Genomic DNA, 21202 nt, shown 5'->3' on the forward strand with positions numbered 1-21202 from the left:
ATTCCCTTGTTTTCTCAAAGCAGTCTACTGAAAGTTTAGGTTTCCTGTAACTGGGCCCAAAATGCCTACTTTAAAAGACTTAAGTTTTTTTGTTTTGTTTGTTTTTGAGTCAGAGTCTTACTGTTTCCCAGGCAGGAGTGCAGTGGCATGAGCATGGCTACTGCAGCCTCAACTTGCTGGGCTTAGGTGATCCTTCTGCCTCAGCCTCCCACCCCCAATAACTGGAATTATAGGCATGCACCACCACCCCTGGCTAATTTTTGTTTGTTTATTGTGGAGATGAAGTCTTACCATGTTGCCCTGGCTGGTCTTGAACTCCTGGGCTGAGGCATTCTCTCCCCTTGGCCTTCCGAATTTGCTAAGATTACAGATGTGTGCCACTGCACCCATCCAAAAGACTTACATTTATTTTTATTTATTTATTAACTTATTTATTTATTTCGAGTTGTAGTTTCACTCTTGCCGCTCAGGCTGGAGTGCAGTGGCACTCTTATGGCCATCGCAGCCTAATGTGCTGGGCTTAGGGGATCCTGCCACCTCAGCCTTCCAAGTAGCTGGAACTGCAGATGTATGCCACCACGCCCGGCTAGTTTTTGTGGTTTACTGTAGAGATGAGGTCTCACCAAGTTGCCTGGGCTGGTCTTGAGCCCCCCGAGCTCAGGCAATCCTCTCGCCTTTATCTCCCAAAGTGCTGGGATTGCAGGCCAAGACTTAAGTTTAAATGAGATTGCAAATATAGTATTTGAGGGACAGCAGTGCTGCCCTAAGTAAGACATCAGCAAATGCTAACGGAATATCGAAGAAGAAAGATTTCTCCTTTGAAAATCTTTTTCTTGGGCAGATTCCCTGAAGGAATAAGATTCTAGGAGAGTTGGGGAGTACATTTAACACAGTGGAAAATGTACAAAACTTAGCATCTAGTTAAGATAACAGCTTATGCACAGATAATTGATAAGAAAAGAATGTCCTTGTCACCTTCAGTGAACCATGGGTATTGGGTTTGTTGTCTTAATTTTGCAGGCATATCCTTTTTCAAAGGAAATACAAAAGTATCATAAGTAAACTGTGTTTCCATAGATGTCCTAAATGCCAGCCAATTGAAGATTGTAAAATCAATCCAAAAGCCAAGTCAACCTAATAATCTTTCAAATTAATTCTTCTTCCCATTAATATTTTAAATGGACTGTGTACCAACCTAGTGAGATACATTTCTTATAAATTATTACATTTTCCCACTTCTAAGGTGCTCTCAAATGTACATAATGTCCCTAACTATGTTAGCAAGAATCAACTTGCTAACTCTGAACTTGAGTTATTTGTTTTGAGATCAGTTCACTCTATTGCCCAGGCTATAGTGTGCTGGCACGATTCTGGCTCCCTGCAGCCTTGACCTCCTAGGCTCAAGCGATCCTCCCACCTCAACCCCCTGAGTATCTGGGACTACAGGCAAATCCCACCATGCCTGGCTAATTTTTGTAATTTTTTTTTGTAAAGATGAGGCTACTGCAGCCTCAACTTGCTGGACTTAGGTGATCCTTCTGCCGCAACCCCCCACCTCCCCAGTAGCTGGAACTATAGACGTGCATCACCATACCCAGCTAATTTTTTTATTTATTGTGGAGACGAGGTCTCACTGTGTTGCCCTGGCTGGTCTTGAACTCGTGGACTCAGGTGATCCTCTCGCCTTGACCTTCCAAATCTGCTGAGATTACAGGTGTGAGCCACCACACCCAGCACCTAACTTCACTATGTAGTCTAGACTGGTCTTGAACTCCTGGGCTCAGATGGTTCTCCTGCCTCAGCCTCCCAAAGTGCTGGGATTACAGGTATAAACCACTGCACCTGGCTTGAACCTGGGAATGGTCTTGGAGCACAAGAAGAAGAGGAGGTTCTGCTGGGGCTGTAGAGATTAGAGGATATGAGTTCTGGTTTGGATATATTGCATTTGTATTGCCTGTGAGATATCTGTGTGTCTGGCTCTCAGGAGCAAGTTCTGGGCTAGGAATACAGACCTGAGCATCATTGACATTTGGATAGCATCTAATACCAAGGTAAATAAAGGAGATTGCCAAGGGAGAAAGAGTATGAGCCCTTGGAGATGTGGGCATTTAAAGATTGGGCAAAGGAAGATGAGCCCAAGGAGTAAATGAGAAACCAGAGAGATGGAGAAAACAAGCAAGGGTATGATACCATTAGCATTTACTGATGTCTTATTTGACCCTGTCCTTCCTTCTATCCCTGCAAGTATCCCTATAGAAGTCAAGGGAAGAGTTTATTTGAAGAAGAACAAATTAATTGACAATGTAAAAAGATGGCATGCGGTCAAATAAGATAAGAACTGATAAACTGGGTTTAGTAACAAAGAGGTTGTTGGTGATCTTAGCAAAAGCACTTTCAGTGGAATGGTAGGGGCATACGATTCCTTGCAAGGGATGACGAAAGAATGGTTCTGTCTGTCAAATGAAATTATAGCTGGAACCATGTTTGATTGGTAAGCTTATAGTACAATTTTTCTTCAATGTAATAAATTAGTAAAAAGCAGGATGGAGAATAATCAATAGGGATTACTAGAAACTTTGATTTGTTAAAAACAAGAATTTATAGTTTGAAGAAACCCTAGCATCTAGACTAATAATTTCCTTTTACAGATGGAGAAACTGAGGTCCAGAAAGAAGAAATGCCTTGACCAAAGTCCTGTGATGAGCAGGGTCAGCTGATGATGTTCAGATCAGATATACAATTTTGATTTCAAAGACTTAGGGGCTACTTTTAGTATTAAATGATAGGATGTACAGTCAAGGAGGTATTTGTTTAAGGTTGGAGGTGAGTGGCTTTTGTAATGGTTCCGGGTTTGCGTTATGTCAATGATAATTCATTTTCATTTTCTTCTACTAGTGCCAGATTGGCCTCTCTTTTTGGACAGGATCAGGCAGCTTCTGGCCATGGAAATGAATTCTTCCAGTACACAGCCCCAAAGCAACCTAAGAAAGGCCAAGGTACAGCAGGATCAGGTAAGTTAAGAGGCATTAGGATTGTGCCTTAACAAGTTATTTGGAAGGGTTAGCAGAAGTGATAAGCCAAAAGTGACAAGCCAGGTCATCCATCTGACTAACTCACAGCCAGTGATGATGCCTCTCTAAGCTCTGGGATACTGAATTCCAGTAGCTAGATAGTGTGCCCTTTGTTGGGAACTGATGGAGAGGCTCACAGACAAGCTCTTCTGCCCCATGTGGACACTGCTCTCCAAATCTCTGCCCATGGCACTCTCACTAGGCACTGTTCAAAGTTTGGTGAGAAGGAAGAACTGCTTTTCCCTTCTTTCATCTGGATGAGTTAGCTGTAGACTGACTGAAGTTTTCCCAACTAAATAGCAACACCTATTACTGTATCCCCTGTACCTTTCATCATGATGGACATGATAGACACTTATTGAGTGAATATTTATTGAGTGAAATGAGAGAAAAGGTGGCAAATATGTCTAAAATTCTTGCTGTGTGTCTGGTCTCAAGTGCTTTACATAGGTTATTTTATTTCATCTTCACTACAATTCTGTGATAAGTGAGATTACCACCATTTTATAGGCTCAAGTTTAAGGACTTGATCAAGGTCATGTAGTAATGACTGAAGTGAAATTTGAACCCTGATCTAACTGACTCCAAAACTTTTATTTCTTTCTCTGCACTTTACTGTCTTTGTGTAAAAACCCAAAGAAGAGAAAGGAATAGATAGTAATAGTCCTGAGCAGAACAGATGTGAGGGACAGTAAATTAAGTATTTGTTGAATGAAGATAATAATGTTGAGTGCTTCTTACACCTAGGCACAATGCTGGCACTGAGGATTACTTGCTGGGATATTTAGAGTTAAGTCGTTACAACAGATACCTTATCCCCCCCACCCCACCCCCACTTTCCTGGAGGTTACTGAGTAGGGCTGAAAGTTCCAACCTTCTTGTCTTGTAATCACTTGGTCTTTCTAGTGATTGGCTCCACTCTGAGGCTATCTAGTGTCCCCACTCTGTTGCCTCATTGTCAAAAGATAAAATTACAACAAACTCAGTTTTACTTGTGATTCTAGAATTGGGCAACACCTCATTCTGTAAAATAGAATGTTTCGATGAACTGAGTAGAGCTTGGTTTCATAGGCAGGAAAGGACTAAAGATAGCAGGGATAAGGAACACAAAATAAGGTGGTCATTTCAAAGTTATTTTTGTTGTAAAGGTTAAAGCATGTAAAATAGAATGTTCCAAAGAACTGAGCAGAGGAATTTGGCTTTATAGGCAGAAAAGGACTGAAGAAAATTGAAACAAAAAAACCTACTGGGTCTTTCAAAGTTACTTTCCTTAGGCCAGATGCAGTGACTCATGCATGTAATCCCAGCATTTTCAGAGGCAGAGGCTAGAGGGTTGCCTGAGCCCAGGGGTTCAAGACCAACCTGGGCAACTTGATGAGCCCTCGTCTCTACAGTAAATCAAAAAATTAGCTGTGTGTAGTGGCATGTGCCTATAGTCCCAGTTGCTTGAAAGGCTTAGGCGGAAGGATCGCCTGAGTTTAGCAGATCTAGGCTGTGGTAGCTATGAGCATGCCAGCTCAATCCAGCCTGGGCAACAGAGTGAGATTCTGACAAAAAAAAAACAAAAAAAAACCCACAAAATTACGTTTCTTGGATAGGTAAAGTAATGGGAAATTCCTTATCATGCTGGCTAAAACTGGATTATTTAGGGATTTGGCTATAAACTCTTGATTTCTCGGAGATGAGATAACCAACTTAGTTTAGGCTTGGTGATGTGGAACTTTACCATGAGTAACTACATTTTGATTTGGTCTGCTGGATCTAATGTAGGAATGCAGTCCAAACCAATGACCTCCTATAAGTTTTATTTAACAGCATAAACTCAGGTATAATTAAAAGGGCTTGAAACAAAAGACACTCCTATCACTCAGGAAATTCTGAGAGTTTTAGGAACTTTGTACAAGAACCAAATACATAGCAGAAGATGTTCCTAGCAATATTATTACTCAAGAAATTACAAGGAATTTAGGAACTCTGTGCCAGGAACCAAAGACAAGAACCATCATATTTCATATTATACCACAGCCTATCGGCCCATTGCAGAAAATGTTTGCCAACTCTTGCTTTAAATATTACTTGTCACTTTTGACAACTTTGCTATAGGTTGCTTCTCTTGATCTCCAAGCCATAACCGGGCCAGATTTCTAGTAGGCTATAATTTTACATTTCCCCTGGCACATCTCTTCATGTATGCATCTGAGTTATAAAGTGGTTGAGTTAATGACTGTGGAGAAAAATAAACAACCTTAGTCCCCATCCAATGAAATATTTGATTTTAAAATTTTTTTCTATTTTATTTTTTAGAGATGGAGTCTGGGATTGAGTATAATGGCTCTTCATAGATGCGATAATAACACATGATAGCCTCAAACTTCTGGGCTCAAGTGATCCTTCTGCCTTAGCTTTATAAGTAGCTGGGACTGCAAGGCATGGGCCATTATTTTTGGCTAACTTGATTTTTTAAATCAGAAAACAGCAACTAGGAGCTAGGTTACTTTTAAGGGGAACCTGTGCAGGCATTTCAACTTAAAAGTTACCTATACAGTCTTCTTTAGGAATTTACAAATAAATAAATGAACAATACAGGAGAACTCTGCTCTTGGGAGATCTATATAAGAAGTCCTTATGGAGAAGATGGCTGCAGCATAGTTCTTGCATCAAAGGAACATTTGGGCGGGATGTAACAAAACCTTAAATTTTTGTGTATTCCTTCACCCTAGAATTCCACTTTAAGAAATTTATTCTAAGAAAATAATCAAAGGTACATAAAAAATGTGTCATTTTATTTTCTTTATGTGTTTCTATGTTTTCTAAGTTTTCTACAATGCACTTGCACTCTGTAATAAGAAAAAAGTGTCAATACGGGAAAAATTAACGAGTCCTTTTGAAAATAATCTCTTTGTTGTCATGTTCATGTCAATATTATCTCATTACTCTCCCATCAACATAATCATGTAGTGAGTATAAATATGGATTTACTCTTAATGTACTATTTTGAGATGCTAGTGTAACTCTGAAGATCAGTGATGGGTATGAGTGGAGTATCTTCCAAAATTTCCTACCCTAGAAGTAAGGAAGGGGGAATAACCTTATTTTTATATTTTAGTGCTGTCAAAATATTGGAAGGAGAAGAGAAAGGTAGAATATGACCTTGTATTCTAGACTGTGCTTCTTGTCCAGCCCAAAGTCTTTTGTTTAGGATGGGGGGTTTGGAAGTTGGAGTCATGGGAGTTCCATCCCTAGGCTTGTATAGTTTTGTAAGGCACTGGGTGCTTAGAGCCTCAGTTTCTTCACCTCAGACTAAGTCATGGGGCTTTTTCTTTTTGTGACTCAGATAAGGATAATGATCATGAAGGTGTTGTAATACTAGCTACAAGATATAAAGAACAATTTTGAAGTTAGTTTAATGGTTAAAAATCAGTTTCAGGCAATAGATGAATGACAACTTTGTTTTCTTCCTCATCTTCAGGAAATCAGGCAACACCCAAAATGGCACCAACCACCATGGGAACGTCCACAGTGCTGTTTGCAACAGCAGTCCATGCATATCGATAGTAAGTAGCTAAGAAGGAGCACTTTCTGAAGTTTGGTGGCGGGGAGTGCAATTAAGTTCCTATCTTTTCTCCAAAAAAATCTCTATTCATTGTAAAATGGTTATTCAACCCTTCCACAGACAAAGTATCAGTGATACTTATACCATGTTATAATATTATGTGCAGAAAGAGATTTCTGTACATAAAACTTGAAGAGTCATTACCTTGTCTGTTTTCTTTAGGAAGTACTTGTACCCTCAACAACTGTCAGAGTGCTCAAAGGAAGCCACTCCACTGAGATAGCCTGAATAATAGATATTTAAAGAGTAAAGAAGTTGTGTAAGAGCTTTAAATTATAAACTGCTCACCTGTATCTCTATCTAGAGGCTTAATAACTAGATTCCCTACTTCTACATAGCAGAAATGAAAGCTGATTCTGAATAGTTTAGAGGAGGATTAATATCTGTTGTTTTTCTTGTTTCTGTAGCACAAATGGTCAATATGTAAAGCAGGGCAAATTTGGTGCTGCAGTCCTGGGGAACCACACAGCCAGAGAGGTGAGAATGCTCCCATGTCTCATGTATATTCAAGTGTCCCAAATAATACCAATGAGCTGACTTTTATCTGGGATTGCCCAATGTCTTGTTTGTCAGAGGATTAGAATCATTAATTGTATTGAATGTGCATTTGTAATATTGGATATATACAGAGGGTATCCCAAAAATGTATATATATTTTAAGAGAGGAAAAAACTGTATTAAAATGGTAATACTCAATATATACTGATAACAAAAGATGAATACAAGTCATGTTTGACTTCTGCAATTATAAGAGGTGCTCAAAGTGATTGCCATCAGCATCCAGACAGTTTTGATTATGGCAAACTACTGCAGGACTTGCTGTGAGAAGCCTCCCGGATCTTCCCTTGTGCACATCACCCACAGTACCATGCATCTTCTTATCACAAATGCGTGCAGTTTTTAGGCATATTGGAGGCCTCCATTGTCGTACTTCCATAGCATCCTCAAATTTCAGATAGCACTTCAGATTGGTCTTGTGTTCCTTGACCTGTGTTTCTGCCATTTTTTTTGACCACCCTGCCTGTTGCCTGGTGACACTAATATTCATTTGATTAATGCCATTTTTTTGAGCACATGGCATCTACACATTATTACCATATTTTTTGGCACCCCAGTAGTAAATGATCACATTTTGCTTACTATTGTACATTAAAACAAATCAACCATTCATAATCTTTAAATATGACCTTGTGATATGATCCTAGCTTAAATATTTCGAGGACCTCCCCCCTTTCTGGGCATGAATTTTAATCATTTGCTTTTATTTGTTTAATTGTGGTATGTGTGTGTATATATATGTATGTATGTATTGTTTAATCGTGATTATGTATATGTGTATATGTATGTGTGTGTGTGTGTTTATATAGATATAAAATAAAATTTGCCATTTAACCTTTTTTTTTTTTTTTTGAGTTGGAGTCTCACTCTGTTGCCCAGGCTGGAGTGTAGTGACATGCTCAAAGCCATGCCAGCATCGACCTGCTGGGCTCTGACAATCCTTCCACCTCAGCCTTCCAAGTAGCCAGAACTACAGGCGTGTGCTACCACACCCGACTAATTTTTGATTTATTGTAGAGACGAGGTCTCACCAAGTTGCCCGGCTGGTCTTGAACCTGCAGGCTCAGGCACTCCATTCACCTTGGCCTCCCAAAGTGCTGGGGTTACAGGCTGAACCTCTGAGCCCGGTCATTTAACCATTTTTAAGTCCATAATTCAATGGCATTCACAATATTGAGCAACCATCACCACTATTTTCACTTTTTCAGCATCTCAAACAAAAACTAAGCAATAACCCTTCATCTCCGCTTTCCCCTGTAACCTTTAGTCTACCTTCTGTTTCTATGAATTTGCCTATTCTAGTTTCCTCATGCAAATAAAATCATACAGTATTTATCTTTTTGTGACTGGCTTATTTTACTTAGCATAATGTCCTTAAGGTTCATCCATGTCTTTGCATGTATCAGTACTTCATTCTTTTTCATGACTGAATATTATTTCTTTTTTTTTTTTTTTTTTTTTTTTTTTGAGTTAGAGTCTCACTCTGTCGCCCAGACTGGAGTGCAGTGGCTGCTCCCGGCCACCGCAACCTCGCCTGCTGGGCTCCGGCGATCCTTCCGCCTCAGCCTTCCAAGTAGCTGGAATCACAGGCATGTGCTACCACGCCTGGCTAGTTTTTTGATTTATTGTAGAGATGAGGTCTCGCCAAGTTGCCCAGGTGAGTCTCGAACCCGCAGGCTCAGGCAATCCACTCACCTCAGGCTCCCAAGGCGCGGTATTACAGGCTGAGCCACCGAGCCCGGCTCTGAATATTATTTCATTGTACGTATATACCATATTTTGTTTATCCATTCATCAGTTAATGGGCACTTGGATTGTATTTACCTTTGACTATTGTGAATAATGGTGCAATGAGCATTGACATGCAAGTATATATTTGAGCCTCTATTTTTGGTTCTTTTGGGTATATACTAGGAGTGGAATTGCTAGTCATATAGTAATTCTACGTCTAGCTTTTTGAGGAACTGCCAAAGGTTTTCCACAGCAGTTGTGCTGTTTTATATTCCCATAAGCAGCATGAAAATTCCAATTTCTCCACATCCTCGCCAGCATTTTGTTGTTTTCTGTTTTATTTAAATTTCTTGCTGTTCTAATAGGTGTGAAGTGGTACTTTATTGTGGTTTTAATGCGTAGTCCCCTAATGTCTAGTGATGTTGAGCATCTCTTCATGTGCTTATTGACTCATTGTATATATTTTTTGAGAAATGACTATTCAAGCCCTTTGCCCTTTTTAATTTTAATTTTATTTTAGAGACAAGTTCTCACTATGTTGCTCAGGCTGGTCTTGAACTCCTGTACTCAAGTAATCCTCTTGCCTCGGCCTCCCAAAGTGCTGAGATTACAGGCATGAGCCACTGTGCCTAGCCCCTCTCTCCCTTTTTATTTATTTATTTTTGAGTTAGAGTCTCACTGAGTCACCCAGGCTGGAGTGCAGTGGCATGCTAATCGCCACCCCAGCATCAACCTGCTGGGCTCAGGTGATCTTTCTGCCTCAACCTTCCAAGTAGCTGGAACTACAGGCATGCACTACCATGCCCAGCTAACTTTTTGATTTATTGTAGAGATGAGGTCTCGCCTAGGTCTTTGCCTAGGCTGTTCTCGAACTCGTGGGCTCAGGCAATCCCTTTACCTTGGCCTCCCAAAGTGCTGGGGTTACAGGCTTGAGCCATCGCACCCAGCCACCTTTCCCTTTTTTAAAATTGGGTTGTTTGTCTTTTTGTTGTGGAGTTGTGGTAGTTTTAAAATATATTTTGGGTATTAAACTCTTATTTGCACGTATATCCTCCCGTTCTGTTGGTTGTCTTTTCACTTTCTTAATAATTTTCTTTACATAAAAGTTTTAAATTTTTATGAAATCTATTTGTCAATTTTTTCTTTTGTTACTTGTGCTTTTTGTGTTATAGCTAAGAACCCATTACCAAAACCAAAGTCTTGAAGATTTACCTCTTTGTTTTCTTCTGAGTTTTATTTTATTTCCCCATGTTGTCAAGTTTAGCCTATAATAAAAAATTGCTTGACATGTGAAGAAATGGAAAAGTGTAACAGATAATCAAGGCAGCAAATAAACCAGGAGCAGACTCACAAATAATCTAGATATTGAAGTCAATGTACAAAGTATTTAAAGTAACTGGGAATAATGTCTTAAAGAAAATAGAGGAACCCGCACCTTTGGGAGGCTGAGGTGAGTGGATTGCCTGAGCCCGCGGGTTTAAGACCCACCTGGGCAATTTTGCAAGACCTCATCTTTACAATAAATAAGAAACTAACCAGGTGTGGTAGTGTGCACTTGTAGTTCCAGCTACTTGGAAGGCTGAAGCGGAAGGATCGCCGGAGCCCAGCAGGTTGAGGCTGCGGTGGCCGGGAGCGCCCACTGCACTCCAATGTGGGTGACAAAGTGAGACTCCAACTCAAAAAAAAAAAAAAAAAAAAGAAAAGAAAGGAGAAGTATGAAAGAGATGAAGAGATGGAGAATTTAAAAAATTGGAATCCTTAAGAATAATCAAATGGCATTCTAGATTTGAAAAATATAATTTCTGAAATTAAGAATGCATTGGATGTATTTAACAGCATGAAAATACAGCAGGAGACAGAATTAGTAACGCAGAAGACAGTTCAATAGAACATATCCAAACTAAAGCATAGAGAGAAGGAAGAATAGAAAGAGACCAGAGCAGAGATAGATGTGGGACATGGTCTAACATCCATGTAATAGAAATCCAGAGACATTAGAATTACATCTTTAAAGTGCTGAAAGGGGGAACAACAACAACAACAAAAAAACGCTGCCTATCTGGAATTCTATACCAACAAAAATATTCTTCAAAAATGAAGGCAAAATAGTTTTCAAACAAAAGTGAGAATTTATTGCAGCAGATTCACTCTGTACAAAACATTAAAGGCAGTTAAGTTGAAGGAAATGTCTATTTCCTCCAATAATAGCCTTTAACTGGAAACAACTTGACTGTCTACAAATAGGAGAATGGATAAATATATTATGGTATAGTTATACAATAGAATACTGCATAATAATAAAAGAGAACAGAGTAACCCTGGGACGTGAAGAAACATTGCTTAATTTTACAGATATAGTAAGTGAGAGAAGCAAGACAAAAGTATACACTAGATAATCCCATTTATATAAACTTAATAGCAAAATTAGTCAGTGAATTGTCTAAATATTGGTTAAATCAGGATGGGGATTATTGACTAGGAGGAGGCATGAACAAGCTTTCTGGGGTGTTGGAAGCACTTTTAAAAAAAAATCTGGTTCGTGGTCATCAAAGTGTATATATGTGCAACATGTGTAAAAATTGATTTGTACGTGTTACTATATTTATTTTTCCTCAATTTAAAAATAATTTGTATTTTCTTCTAAGCAACCATTGTCTCTTAGTCATACCTCATACAAATGAAAACACCAACAAAATAAAGACATTGCCATTTACAGTTAAAGAGTAAGGCCAAAATGAGAAGAGATTAAATTGAATAGTGAGACAATCTAATTCAAAATCTAAGCTTTAAGGGATGAGAGGATTTTGAGTTTTATAGCTATATGAACCATAATGCCTGACATCTTATTGCTGGTTTTGTATTGCCTTTTAACTTATGTTCTCTTTTTTCCTGCCTGTTTTTGTTTGAGTACAGTATAGGATTCTTCTTTATCTCAGTCAGCAACAGCCAGTTACTGTTGCTAGGATTCATCTGAACTTTGAGCTAATGGTAAGACTTCCTCATACTGGAATCAATAACTCCTTTGGGATAGGTTTACAGAGGAGACTAGGTCTGATCATACCTAGTAGAAATTAAATTCACTGCTTTAGCCCTGGGCATCACTGTGAGAATCTCACAGAGCCTCTCAGAAAAGTATCTTGGTTCCTTCTGGACTAAGGGGTGGTTGGTGGAGTATTGTAGGGAAGAACAACAGTTCTTTGATACCTCTCTTTGGGTCTGCCTGAGTAAAGACCCTTCTCTGTGAGTTTAGGCCATTAGATTTTTCTGGTATACTGCTTGTGGATGAATTATCTTAACATTTCTTCTTTCCCCAGGTTCGGCCCAATAACTATAGCACCTTTTATGATGACCAGAGACAAAACTGGTTCATCATGTTTGAGTCGGAAAAGGCCGCCGTGGAGTTCAATAAACAGGTGATAGCATCTTACTCTTCCTGTGAAAAGTTATAATACTTGCTTGGAACCCTAACTTTAGAAAAATATATGGAAAACATATAATCTGCTATATTTATTAGTGACAGGCATTAGAAAATCCATTACATTTGTTACTTGAACCTATTTAGGAAAATAATAGCAATATTTATTGAAACTGTTTGACAGTGAGACTTTTTAAGAGAAAAAGGCTAAGTGTAAACTTACTTGAGTAAAACTTTTTTTACTACATGAATTACCTTAAGAAATAAAAGTATATTTTAAAAATAGTGTTTTCAGCCAGGCTCGGTGGCTCAGCCTGTAATCCCGTGCCTTTGGGAGGCTGAGGTGAGTGGATTGCCTGAGCCAGCAGGTTTGAGACCCGCCTGGGCAACTTGGCGAGACCTCATCTCTACAGTAAATCAAAAATCAGCCAGGCGTGGTAGCACGCGCCTGTAGTTCCAGCTACTTGGAAGGCTGAGGCAGAAGGATCGCTGGAGCCCAGCAGGTCGAGGCTGCGGTAGCCGGAAACGGCTACTGCACTCCAGTCTGGGCGACAAAGTGAGACTCCAACTCAAAATAAAATAAAATAAAAAAAAATAGTGTTTTCAGGCTGGGCTTGGTGTCCCAGCTACTCTGGATGCTAAGGCAGGTGGATCACTTGAGTCCAGGAGTTTGAATACAGCCTGGAACATACTGAGACTCTGTCTCAAAAAAAGAAAATAGCATTTTGCAAAGAATTTTTAAAGTTACAGTACTTATTTTAGAAAATTTAGAAAAGTGTTTTTAAAAGGAAAAGTTGCTCATAATCCTACTATCCAAAGTAGCCACTCTTAGTATATTTCCTTTTTTTTTTGAGTTGGAGTCTCACTCTGTCATCCAGACTAGAGTGCAGTGGCCACTCCTGGCCACCGCAGCCTTGACCTGCTGGGCTCCGGCGATCCTTCCGCCTCAGCCTTCCAAGTAGCTGGAACTATAGGCGCGCGCTACCACACCCGGCTAATTTTTTTTGGATTTATTGTAGAGATGAGGTCTCACCAAGTTGCCCAGGTGGGTCTCAAACCCGTGGGCTTGGGCAATCCACTCACCTCAGCCTCCCAAGGCACAGGATTATAGGCTGAGCCACCGAGCCCGGCTTATATTTCCTTTTTAATGTATGTTATTAAATAGATACTCCTTTAAAAGTTCTGTATCTTGCTTATTTTACTTAATGTACAATGCATCTTTTCTCACTTCATGGAAAATTATTTGGAAACATTTTTTGAAGGCTGCCTAATATGAATGTTGTCTTGGTTTGGGCTGCTGGTATAAAGTGCCATAGACTGGATGACTTATAAACAAAGAAAATGTATTTGTTATAGACCTGGAGGCTGAAAGTCTGAGATCAGAATGCCAACATAGTTAGGTTCTGGTGAGGCCTTTTCTGGATTGCAGACAGCTGTCTTGTTGTATTTTCAGATAGCAAGAGAAGAGCAAGGAAGAGGGCAAGAGAGCTCTTTGGAATCTCTTTAATAAGGGTTTCAATCCCATTCATGAGGGCTCTACCCTCATGACTTACTTACCTCCCAAAGGCCCTACCTCCTAATACTATCACACTGGGAATTAGGATTTCAATATATGCATTCTGTGGAGACACAAACATTCAGCCAATAATAGATGTTCCCTAATTTATGTATTCATTCCCTTACTTCTAGATATTTAGATTGTTTTTCAGCCTCTGCACTAAATCATACCGTATTAGAATTTTAAAATATAAACCTATGCCCTTTCTTCCCCTCTATATTTTCTTAGGCTTTATTTCTATAAGTGGATGATTGAGTCAAATGGTCTAGATATCTTTAGGGTCTGAATACACTTTGGCATATGATGTTCAGAAAGATTGTACTATTTCATACGCATACCTATTTTCTCACTATACCTTGCCGGCATTTAGAATGATCCTTTTTTTCTTTTAGTCTTATTAACTTGATAAAAAATATCTTCTCATCATTTTAGTTGTCATTTGTTTAATTGCAATAATGGAAATTTTTTTAAAGAAAATGAGAAGTTTCTTCTTTTCTCTCTCTTTCTCTCTTTTTTTTTTCCTAAGAGATGAGGTCTTGCCAAGTTTCCCAGGCTGGTCTTGAACCCTGGGCTCAGGCAATCCTCTTGCCTCTGCCTCCCAAAGTGCTGGGATTACAGGCATGGGCCACCACACCCACAAAAATGAGAATTTTCTAATATATGCTATGTTAAACATTGTAGAATAATTATTCAGAAAGATGTGTCTGACTCCTTTGTCTAAGATTTGTGCTAAGATAATATGGCCAAGTCTGTAGGTGGTGGTGATGTGAATTCTGGGAGTGCGACATGGTTTTTTGTTTTTTGTTTCTTTTTTTGGTTTAACACAACATAATTTATTATCTCCAAGATCTGGAGGCCAAAGTCTGAAATCGGTGTGCACAGGACTACACTTTATCCACCTTTTCTTACACTTTGATCCAGAGCCTTTTAACTACGGTAAAATGAGTGTCGCATGTTAAACCCAAGATTTTAAATCCGAGAGACCACAAAGAGCCAGCTCCGATGCAAACACACGAGGGTCTTTATTCAGGCTCGAGCCTGGGCTCACCTTTGAAGCCGACGCAGCGACTTCAGGGACGAGAGAGGCCCAACCCAGGCTAACACGCACCTTTTATACATAATTCTGAAGGGGTGGGGTGGCTTTACAAACTTGTGCACACAGGATTGGATAAAAACTATATGATGCAGTTACAAAGACTTTGATTGGTTGATTCAAGTTCAATTTGCTCGGGCTCAGGCTTAGTTACTTGTGATGGACAAGTAACTGCCAAACGGGCGGAATGGAATGCCAGATAAGCTAGGTTTACACAGTCACTGCATGTAAATTAACTTTGGCATGGGAGCTGGAGGTTTGAACCAACATAGAGCCCACCAGGAGAGTGGCTAGCGCCTCAGAGTCTACTGCAATCTAAGCAAAGGAATGTCCGGAAGGGGCTTATTGCTTAACATTTACATCCCGTTGCAGAAGCAGAAGTCAGCATGGCAATTGGGACGAACAGAGCTTAACAAGAGTTCTAAGTACACACACTGCTTAAAACATTGTATAACTTTACAATCACAGTCACTACCAGGCAAAGGAATATGCCTAGTCCTACGGGGTCTGAGGTAAGATTTAAATATTGTGAACGTGAGGCAGGGATAAAATACAGTGAACGCTTCTTTTACAGTGAGTATAGCTTTTTTGAATCTCTTGGGTCTCTCAGCAGGCTAGTGAAAGGCAAGTTGTTGCCCTAATTTATCCATTTTTAGTGTTGCAACATGGTTTTAAAGGGGCTTCTTCCTAGTGTATTGTCTTTAGAAGTGCCTTTTGAAATTTTTTAGAACCTCCCATTCATTCATAGGTTCCCAGACACTGAAACAGTAAATCACTGTCATAATCATAGCTAATGTTTATTGAGTATTTGCTATTATTTGCCAGGTACCTCACCAAATATTCTACTTGTATTATCTCACTTAATTTCATAAAATGAGATGTGCAAAGTTTTTTATCTCCATTTGTCAAATGGGGACTCTAAAGTTCAAAGAGAGTAAGGTATTTGGCCAGTGTCACAAAGTTAACAAGTAGCAGTACCTGGATTTGTACCCAGACATTCTGACCCCAAGGCCATACTCTTAGTCACTTTGATTCCTGGCAAGATTACTGACTTTGGGATGATTTACTTCTAAAAATGTAATCTGTTTTGTTAGTGGATACAACTGTTTGGAAAAGAGCCGTGGCAGTAATGGAAGAGTACTTTTTAGCTTCGCTTGCATTTATACTGCCTTGATTTTGTCTTGCAGGTTTGCATTGCCAAGTGCAACAGTACCTCTACCCTGGATGCGGTGCTCTCCCAGGACCTCATTGTGGCAGAGGGCCCTGCTGTAGAGGTTGGAGATTCTTTGGAAGTGGCCTATACTGGCTGGCTCTTTCAGAATCATGTGCTGGGTCAGGTAAGAAAATGTATCCTGCAAGTTCTTTTGTAATTTAAATAGCACGAGGGCTATTCACAGGAAAGGCATCATTACTGTGAATTACTGCTTTTGTCAAATAGAGAATAGAGATATTTTAGGAGCCCTGCATTGCTTTGGAGGCATATTATGAAATGCAAATATGTAAAATCTGCTCAGTGCCATTCTGTTTCTTTCCCTTAGGGAAGGTGGAAACCAATTTCCCAAGTACTATTATTTTTGCTAATTGTTCATGTGTATATCTTGTATCTTGTCCTCCTATAACAGTTTTAAACTTGAATATACTCTTCTGAGATTAGGTCTTAAAACTTTTTAGATCCTCCTCACGGGGTTTCTTGTACTGGATAGTATAAGTGTTGGGTTTGTTGTGTTTTAATATTATTAAGCCCTCAGAAGTGTTTAATACGAGAATAAAAAATTTAGTCTGAATTTTTAAAAAATGTGGATTCAAGACCCAACTTTATCCTAATTTGACCTTGATCAAGTCACTTATGCTCTTAATTATTTTTTTCTATTTGTGCATGGTTCTTACACTGCTTACTTGGCAAGATGGCTGTCAGCATCAAATGAGATAATTTATTTGAAAATACTTGATAAATGAAAAATGCCTAAATACATAGTGATAGAAAAGTATTTTTTTTTTCTAAAAATTAGCTTGGCGTGATAGCACATGCCTGTAGTTCCAAGCTACTTGGAAGACTGAGGTGGAAGGATTGCTGGAGCCCAGCAGGTCAACGCTGGGGTGGCCGTGAGCGTGCCACTGCACTCCAGTCTGGGCGATGGAGTGAGACTCCAACTCAAAGAAAAAAAAAAAAAAGAAAAGTATTTTTTTCTAAACCTGAAAAATCATTGTTTTAGAGATAATTCATTGCAATAACACTGTTAACTATGATATGGTCCAGTTTCTTCTGATCCTTTGAGAGCTGCTTCCTCAGTATATTTGGTGTTTCCTATTCCAGAAGTACTGTGCTTGTGTGTAGTTAGTTGAATATCATAATGATAATTATCATTTTTGAAATTACCTGACCTCATTTACTTTGATCAAATTGTAGGTATTTGACTCTACTGCTAACAAAGATAAATTGCTTCGCCTGAAATTGGGGTCAGGAAAGGTCATCAAGGTAAAGGCTTAACTGTGTTTTTGTATGGTTTTATCAGTTGTCTAGGCTTAATTCAGATTAGAGTTTGTGGCATTTATAACCTGTGTATATTTTTTGGTAGTCTGGAAATGCTTGGTTGAAAAGTAGGGGCTGGGTGTGGTGGCTCACGCATATAATCCCAGCACTTTGGGAAGTGGAGGCAAGAGAATTGCCAGAGTCCAGGGGTTTGAGACCAACCTCAGCAATTTGGTGAGACCTCATCTCTACAATAAATCAAAAAATTTGCTGGGTGTGGTGACGCACGCCTGTGGTTCCAGCTGCTTGGAAGGTTGAGGCAGATCACCTGAGACCAGCAGGTCAAGGCTGCAGTGGCCGTGAGCATGCCACTACACTCCAGCCTGGTCGACAGAATGAAACTCCTACTCAAAAAAAAAAAAAAGAAAAGAAAAGTGGGGAAGATATGTTACATTATCTGTAAAGATTTTTATCTGTGACACTATATAAATGGGTGTATTTGTTTTCTGTAGCCTTGACACTTTTTCATCCTGTGACTCTGAGAAAATTATTATAGCCTTTCTTTATATAGCCTAGCAAGGAAGAAGATGAGGCAGTTTCTTCTAGAAATGTGTCATAATGGGTTGATTTTCATCTGTTTGGGTTGCTTTGAATCAGCACTTCCCAATCACTGGGAGGCATCTGTAACTAACATAGAAAGAAGAACACTGGAATTGGAGTCTGAGGATCTGGGTTCAAGTTGTGAATCTGAGGATCTGGGTTCAAGCTGCAAGCATTTTATAAAATAAAGAGTATTTTACATATGTGTTGTATCATGATGTCAGAACATAGTGATGCATTGTGTTGTACTCATTCATCTGTGTGGCAAAAAGGTTTTCTTTATCATTTTATGACTGCTTTTCCCAGATTCTTTTGGAGACTATTTCCTGCTTATCAGCAGTCCCCAACCTTTTTAACATCAGAGATCAGTTTTGTAGATGACAGTTTTTTCACAGATGGGGTGAGGGATCATCAGGCATTGGATTCCCATAAGGAACATGCAACTTCTAGATCCCTCTCATGTACAGTTCACTCTAGGGTTTGTGTTCCTATGAGAATCTAATGCCATCACTGATCTGACAGTGGGTGGGCGGACTGCTCACCTGCTGCTCACCTCCTGCTGTGCAGTCCTGTTCCTAACAGGCCATTGACCTTAACTGGTCCAGGACCCCTGCTGTAGATCATAGTTAAGATATCACTCTTGAACCAAGACAGATATAGTGTTGAATCTTAGCTTAACAACTTATTAACTGTATGACCTAGTTAATTTCTACAAGCCTCATTTTTCTCACTTATAAAATAGGGATCATGCTGCCAACCATATAAAGTTTTTAGGGAGATTAAACAAGCTAATACATGGAAAGCATTTACCACAATACCTGTAAAAATATGTTTTCTATATGAGAGCCTTTATGCCTCTCTTATTGCCATTTTTTTATTCCTCCCATTTTTTCTCATCATCTAAAATAAGTATCTTTCATCCAACCCCAGATATACCAGCTTTTACAAGTAGGTTTAGAAACTGTATTCTAGATATTCTTATAACCAATGTGGGATAATAGTTGAACTTGACCTCTGCAGGTGCTGACTAAACTTGAAAATGTGATAAGTGAAAACGAATGCTCTTGTACTTAACTTTGTCTTATGTGGAGCTTTTTGTCTGATGAACTTTTCCCCCTCTCTGATTCCTAAAGGGCTGGGAGGATGGAATGCTGGGCATGAAAAAAGGAGGGAAGCGCTTGCTTATCATCCCTCCAGCCTATGCTGCTGGCTCTGAAGGGGTAATAGGCTGGACTCAAGCAACGGACTCCATCTTGGTGTTCGAGGTGGAGGTCAAGCGGGTAAGTGAAACTGTGCTGTGTTGTGTTTGATGAGTCCCCTGAATGTTTCTTTGCCAGTTAAGTTAAATGAATAAATGAATGAATATGTTTGAAAACCAGGTTCTGAAGATAGAGATTTCTTTTAAAAAGTAGAAATGGAGTAGTGGAAAAGAGCAATAGCTTTGGGATCTAAAGAACAAAATTTATGTCCTTGCTGATTCTCTATTCAGAATCTAGAACAGGTTGTTAACTTTGAGAAAATCACTTCGCCACATTAAGTTTCTTTATATTTTGTTTATAAAATAATGATTCCTGCCCAGTGTATGTACTTTCTTACTTAGTGATTCTATAGTTACAGATTTATTTTATTAGTGCATTTACATAAGTATGCAAAAATATATGTATGTATGTATATGTAGTTTCCTCCCTCTGCCACATTTAATAGTAAAAAACTGAAAACAACCTCTAAGTGTCCACTATCAAGAGACTGGTAAAATTCTGGGTTTTTTTCAGAGTAGACTTTTATGTAGCTCTTAAAGAATATCGAAAATCTATTGTTAAGTGAAAGAAGCAATTTGCAGAACAGTGTGGATAGTGTGGTCTCGTGTGTGTGTATGTGTGTATACATATATATATAGACATCTGTACACATAGTAATATGTACATGTATGTGTATACACATACGTACACGTAAAAGACACATATGCCCATATATTCACAGAAAATTCCTGGAAGCTTTAAAAGAAATGATTAAAAGTGATTTTCTTCTGGAGAATGGAAATGGAATTCAGAAACGTTGAGTTTTTAGCATTACCTTTTGTATCCTCTAAACATTTTATCATGAGTGTATATCTAATTTCCGTAATAAAATTACAACAAGTTGTGGTTAATTAATACTATACCCTGTCCCCGCAAAATGACGCTGTTGGCTTTACACTGTGATTGTTAGGTTCAAATAAGATAGTGTTTGTGACTAAAAGCTATAAAATATGATACAAGCAAGGCGCAGTGGCTCACACCTGGAATTCCAGAACTTTGGGAGTCCAAGGCAGGAGAATCATTTGAGTCCAGCAGTTTGAGACTAGCCTGGGCAACAGAGTGAGACCTCATCTCTACAAAAAATAAAAATAAAAAAATACAGTACCAAAAAAGAATATTATGGTCATTTTCCTTGTGGCTATTATTCCTGCTGCAGAGAAAAGATATACTTTCCTTCTCAGTGACACTTTTCCTAATTGGGTACCTTCATCCTGCTGGACCACTAGCTACCCACTCCCAGCTATCCTTTTTTTTCCTTTCTCTGTCTCTCTCTTTCTTTTTTTTACAGCTTTTATATTCTCTCTCGATTTTCCTCTAATTTTGTTTTAATTTTTTGTAGAGATGAGGTCTCACTGTGTTTCTTAAGCTGGTCTGGAACTCCTGGGCTCAAGCAATCCTCTTGCCTCAGTCTCTCAAAGTGCTGGGATTTCAGGCATGAGCCACCGTGCCTGGCCATCAGTTTTTCTTTGAATGTGAAGAAACCATAGCTGGTAATAGATAACAAGCCAGTTTGAATTTATCAAGATTGACATTTTGTAATCATGAGAAAAAATTGTCTGTTTTACCAGTAATCAAAGAATTACATATTGATATGCAAAGTAAATTGACAAAGCTGGTAGAGAATGATACTACCTAGTGTGGTAAGGGTGTTCAGAAAGATTTACACACTATTGTGGTATATAAATTAGTTCATTCTTTCCTGTGGGAAGTGTAATTGTTGGTATATGTTAAAAGTCTTAGACCGGGCTCGGCGGCTCAGCCTCTAATCCCAGCACTTTGGGAGGCTGAGGCAAGA

The 21202-nt window shown here is 39.1% G+C and overlaps 1 protein-coding gene across 1 annotated transcript in view; it reads left to right on the forward strand.

Annotated features, from left to right (window-relative positions):
* The window catches only part of FKBP15 (FK506 binding protein 15), a 113488-nt gene that overhangs the window by 59239 nt on the left and 33047 nt on the right, over window positions 1-21202 (forward strand). Inside the window, exons 6-13 of the mRNA XM_021711946.1 lie at window positions 2896-3011; window positions 6541-6625; window positions 7092-7161; window positions 11887-11961; window positions 12288-12386; window positions 16227-16376; window positions 17447-17515; window positions 19243-19389. Coding sequence (XP_021567621.1) covers window positions 2896-3011; window positions 6541-6625; window positions 7092-7161; window positions 11887-11961; window positions 12288-12386; window positions 16227-16376; window positions 17447-17515; window positions 19243-19389 — 811 coding nt within the window. The remainder of the gene's footprint in view (window positions 1-2895; window positions 3012-6540; window positions 6626-7091; window positions 7162-11886; window positions 11962-12287; window positions 12387-16226; window positions 16377-17446; window positions 17516-19242; window positions 19390-21202) is intronic.

The sequence above is a fragment of the Carlito syrichta genome, unplaced genomic scaffold (assembly GCF_000164805.1).
Source record: "Carlito syrichta isolate Samal-C Ts95f unplaced genomic scaffold, Tarsius_syrichta-2.0.1 Scaffold302949, whole genome shotgun sequence".
Classification (NCBI taxonomy): domain Eukaryota; kingdom Metazoa; phylum Chordata; class Mammalia; order Primates; family Tarsiidae; genus Carlito; species Carlito syrichta.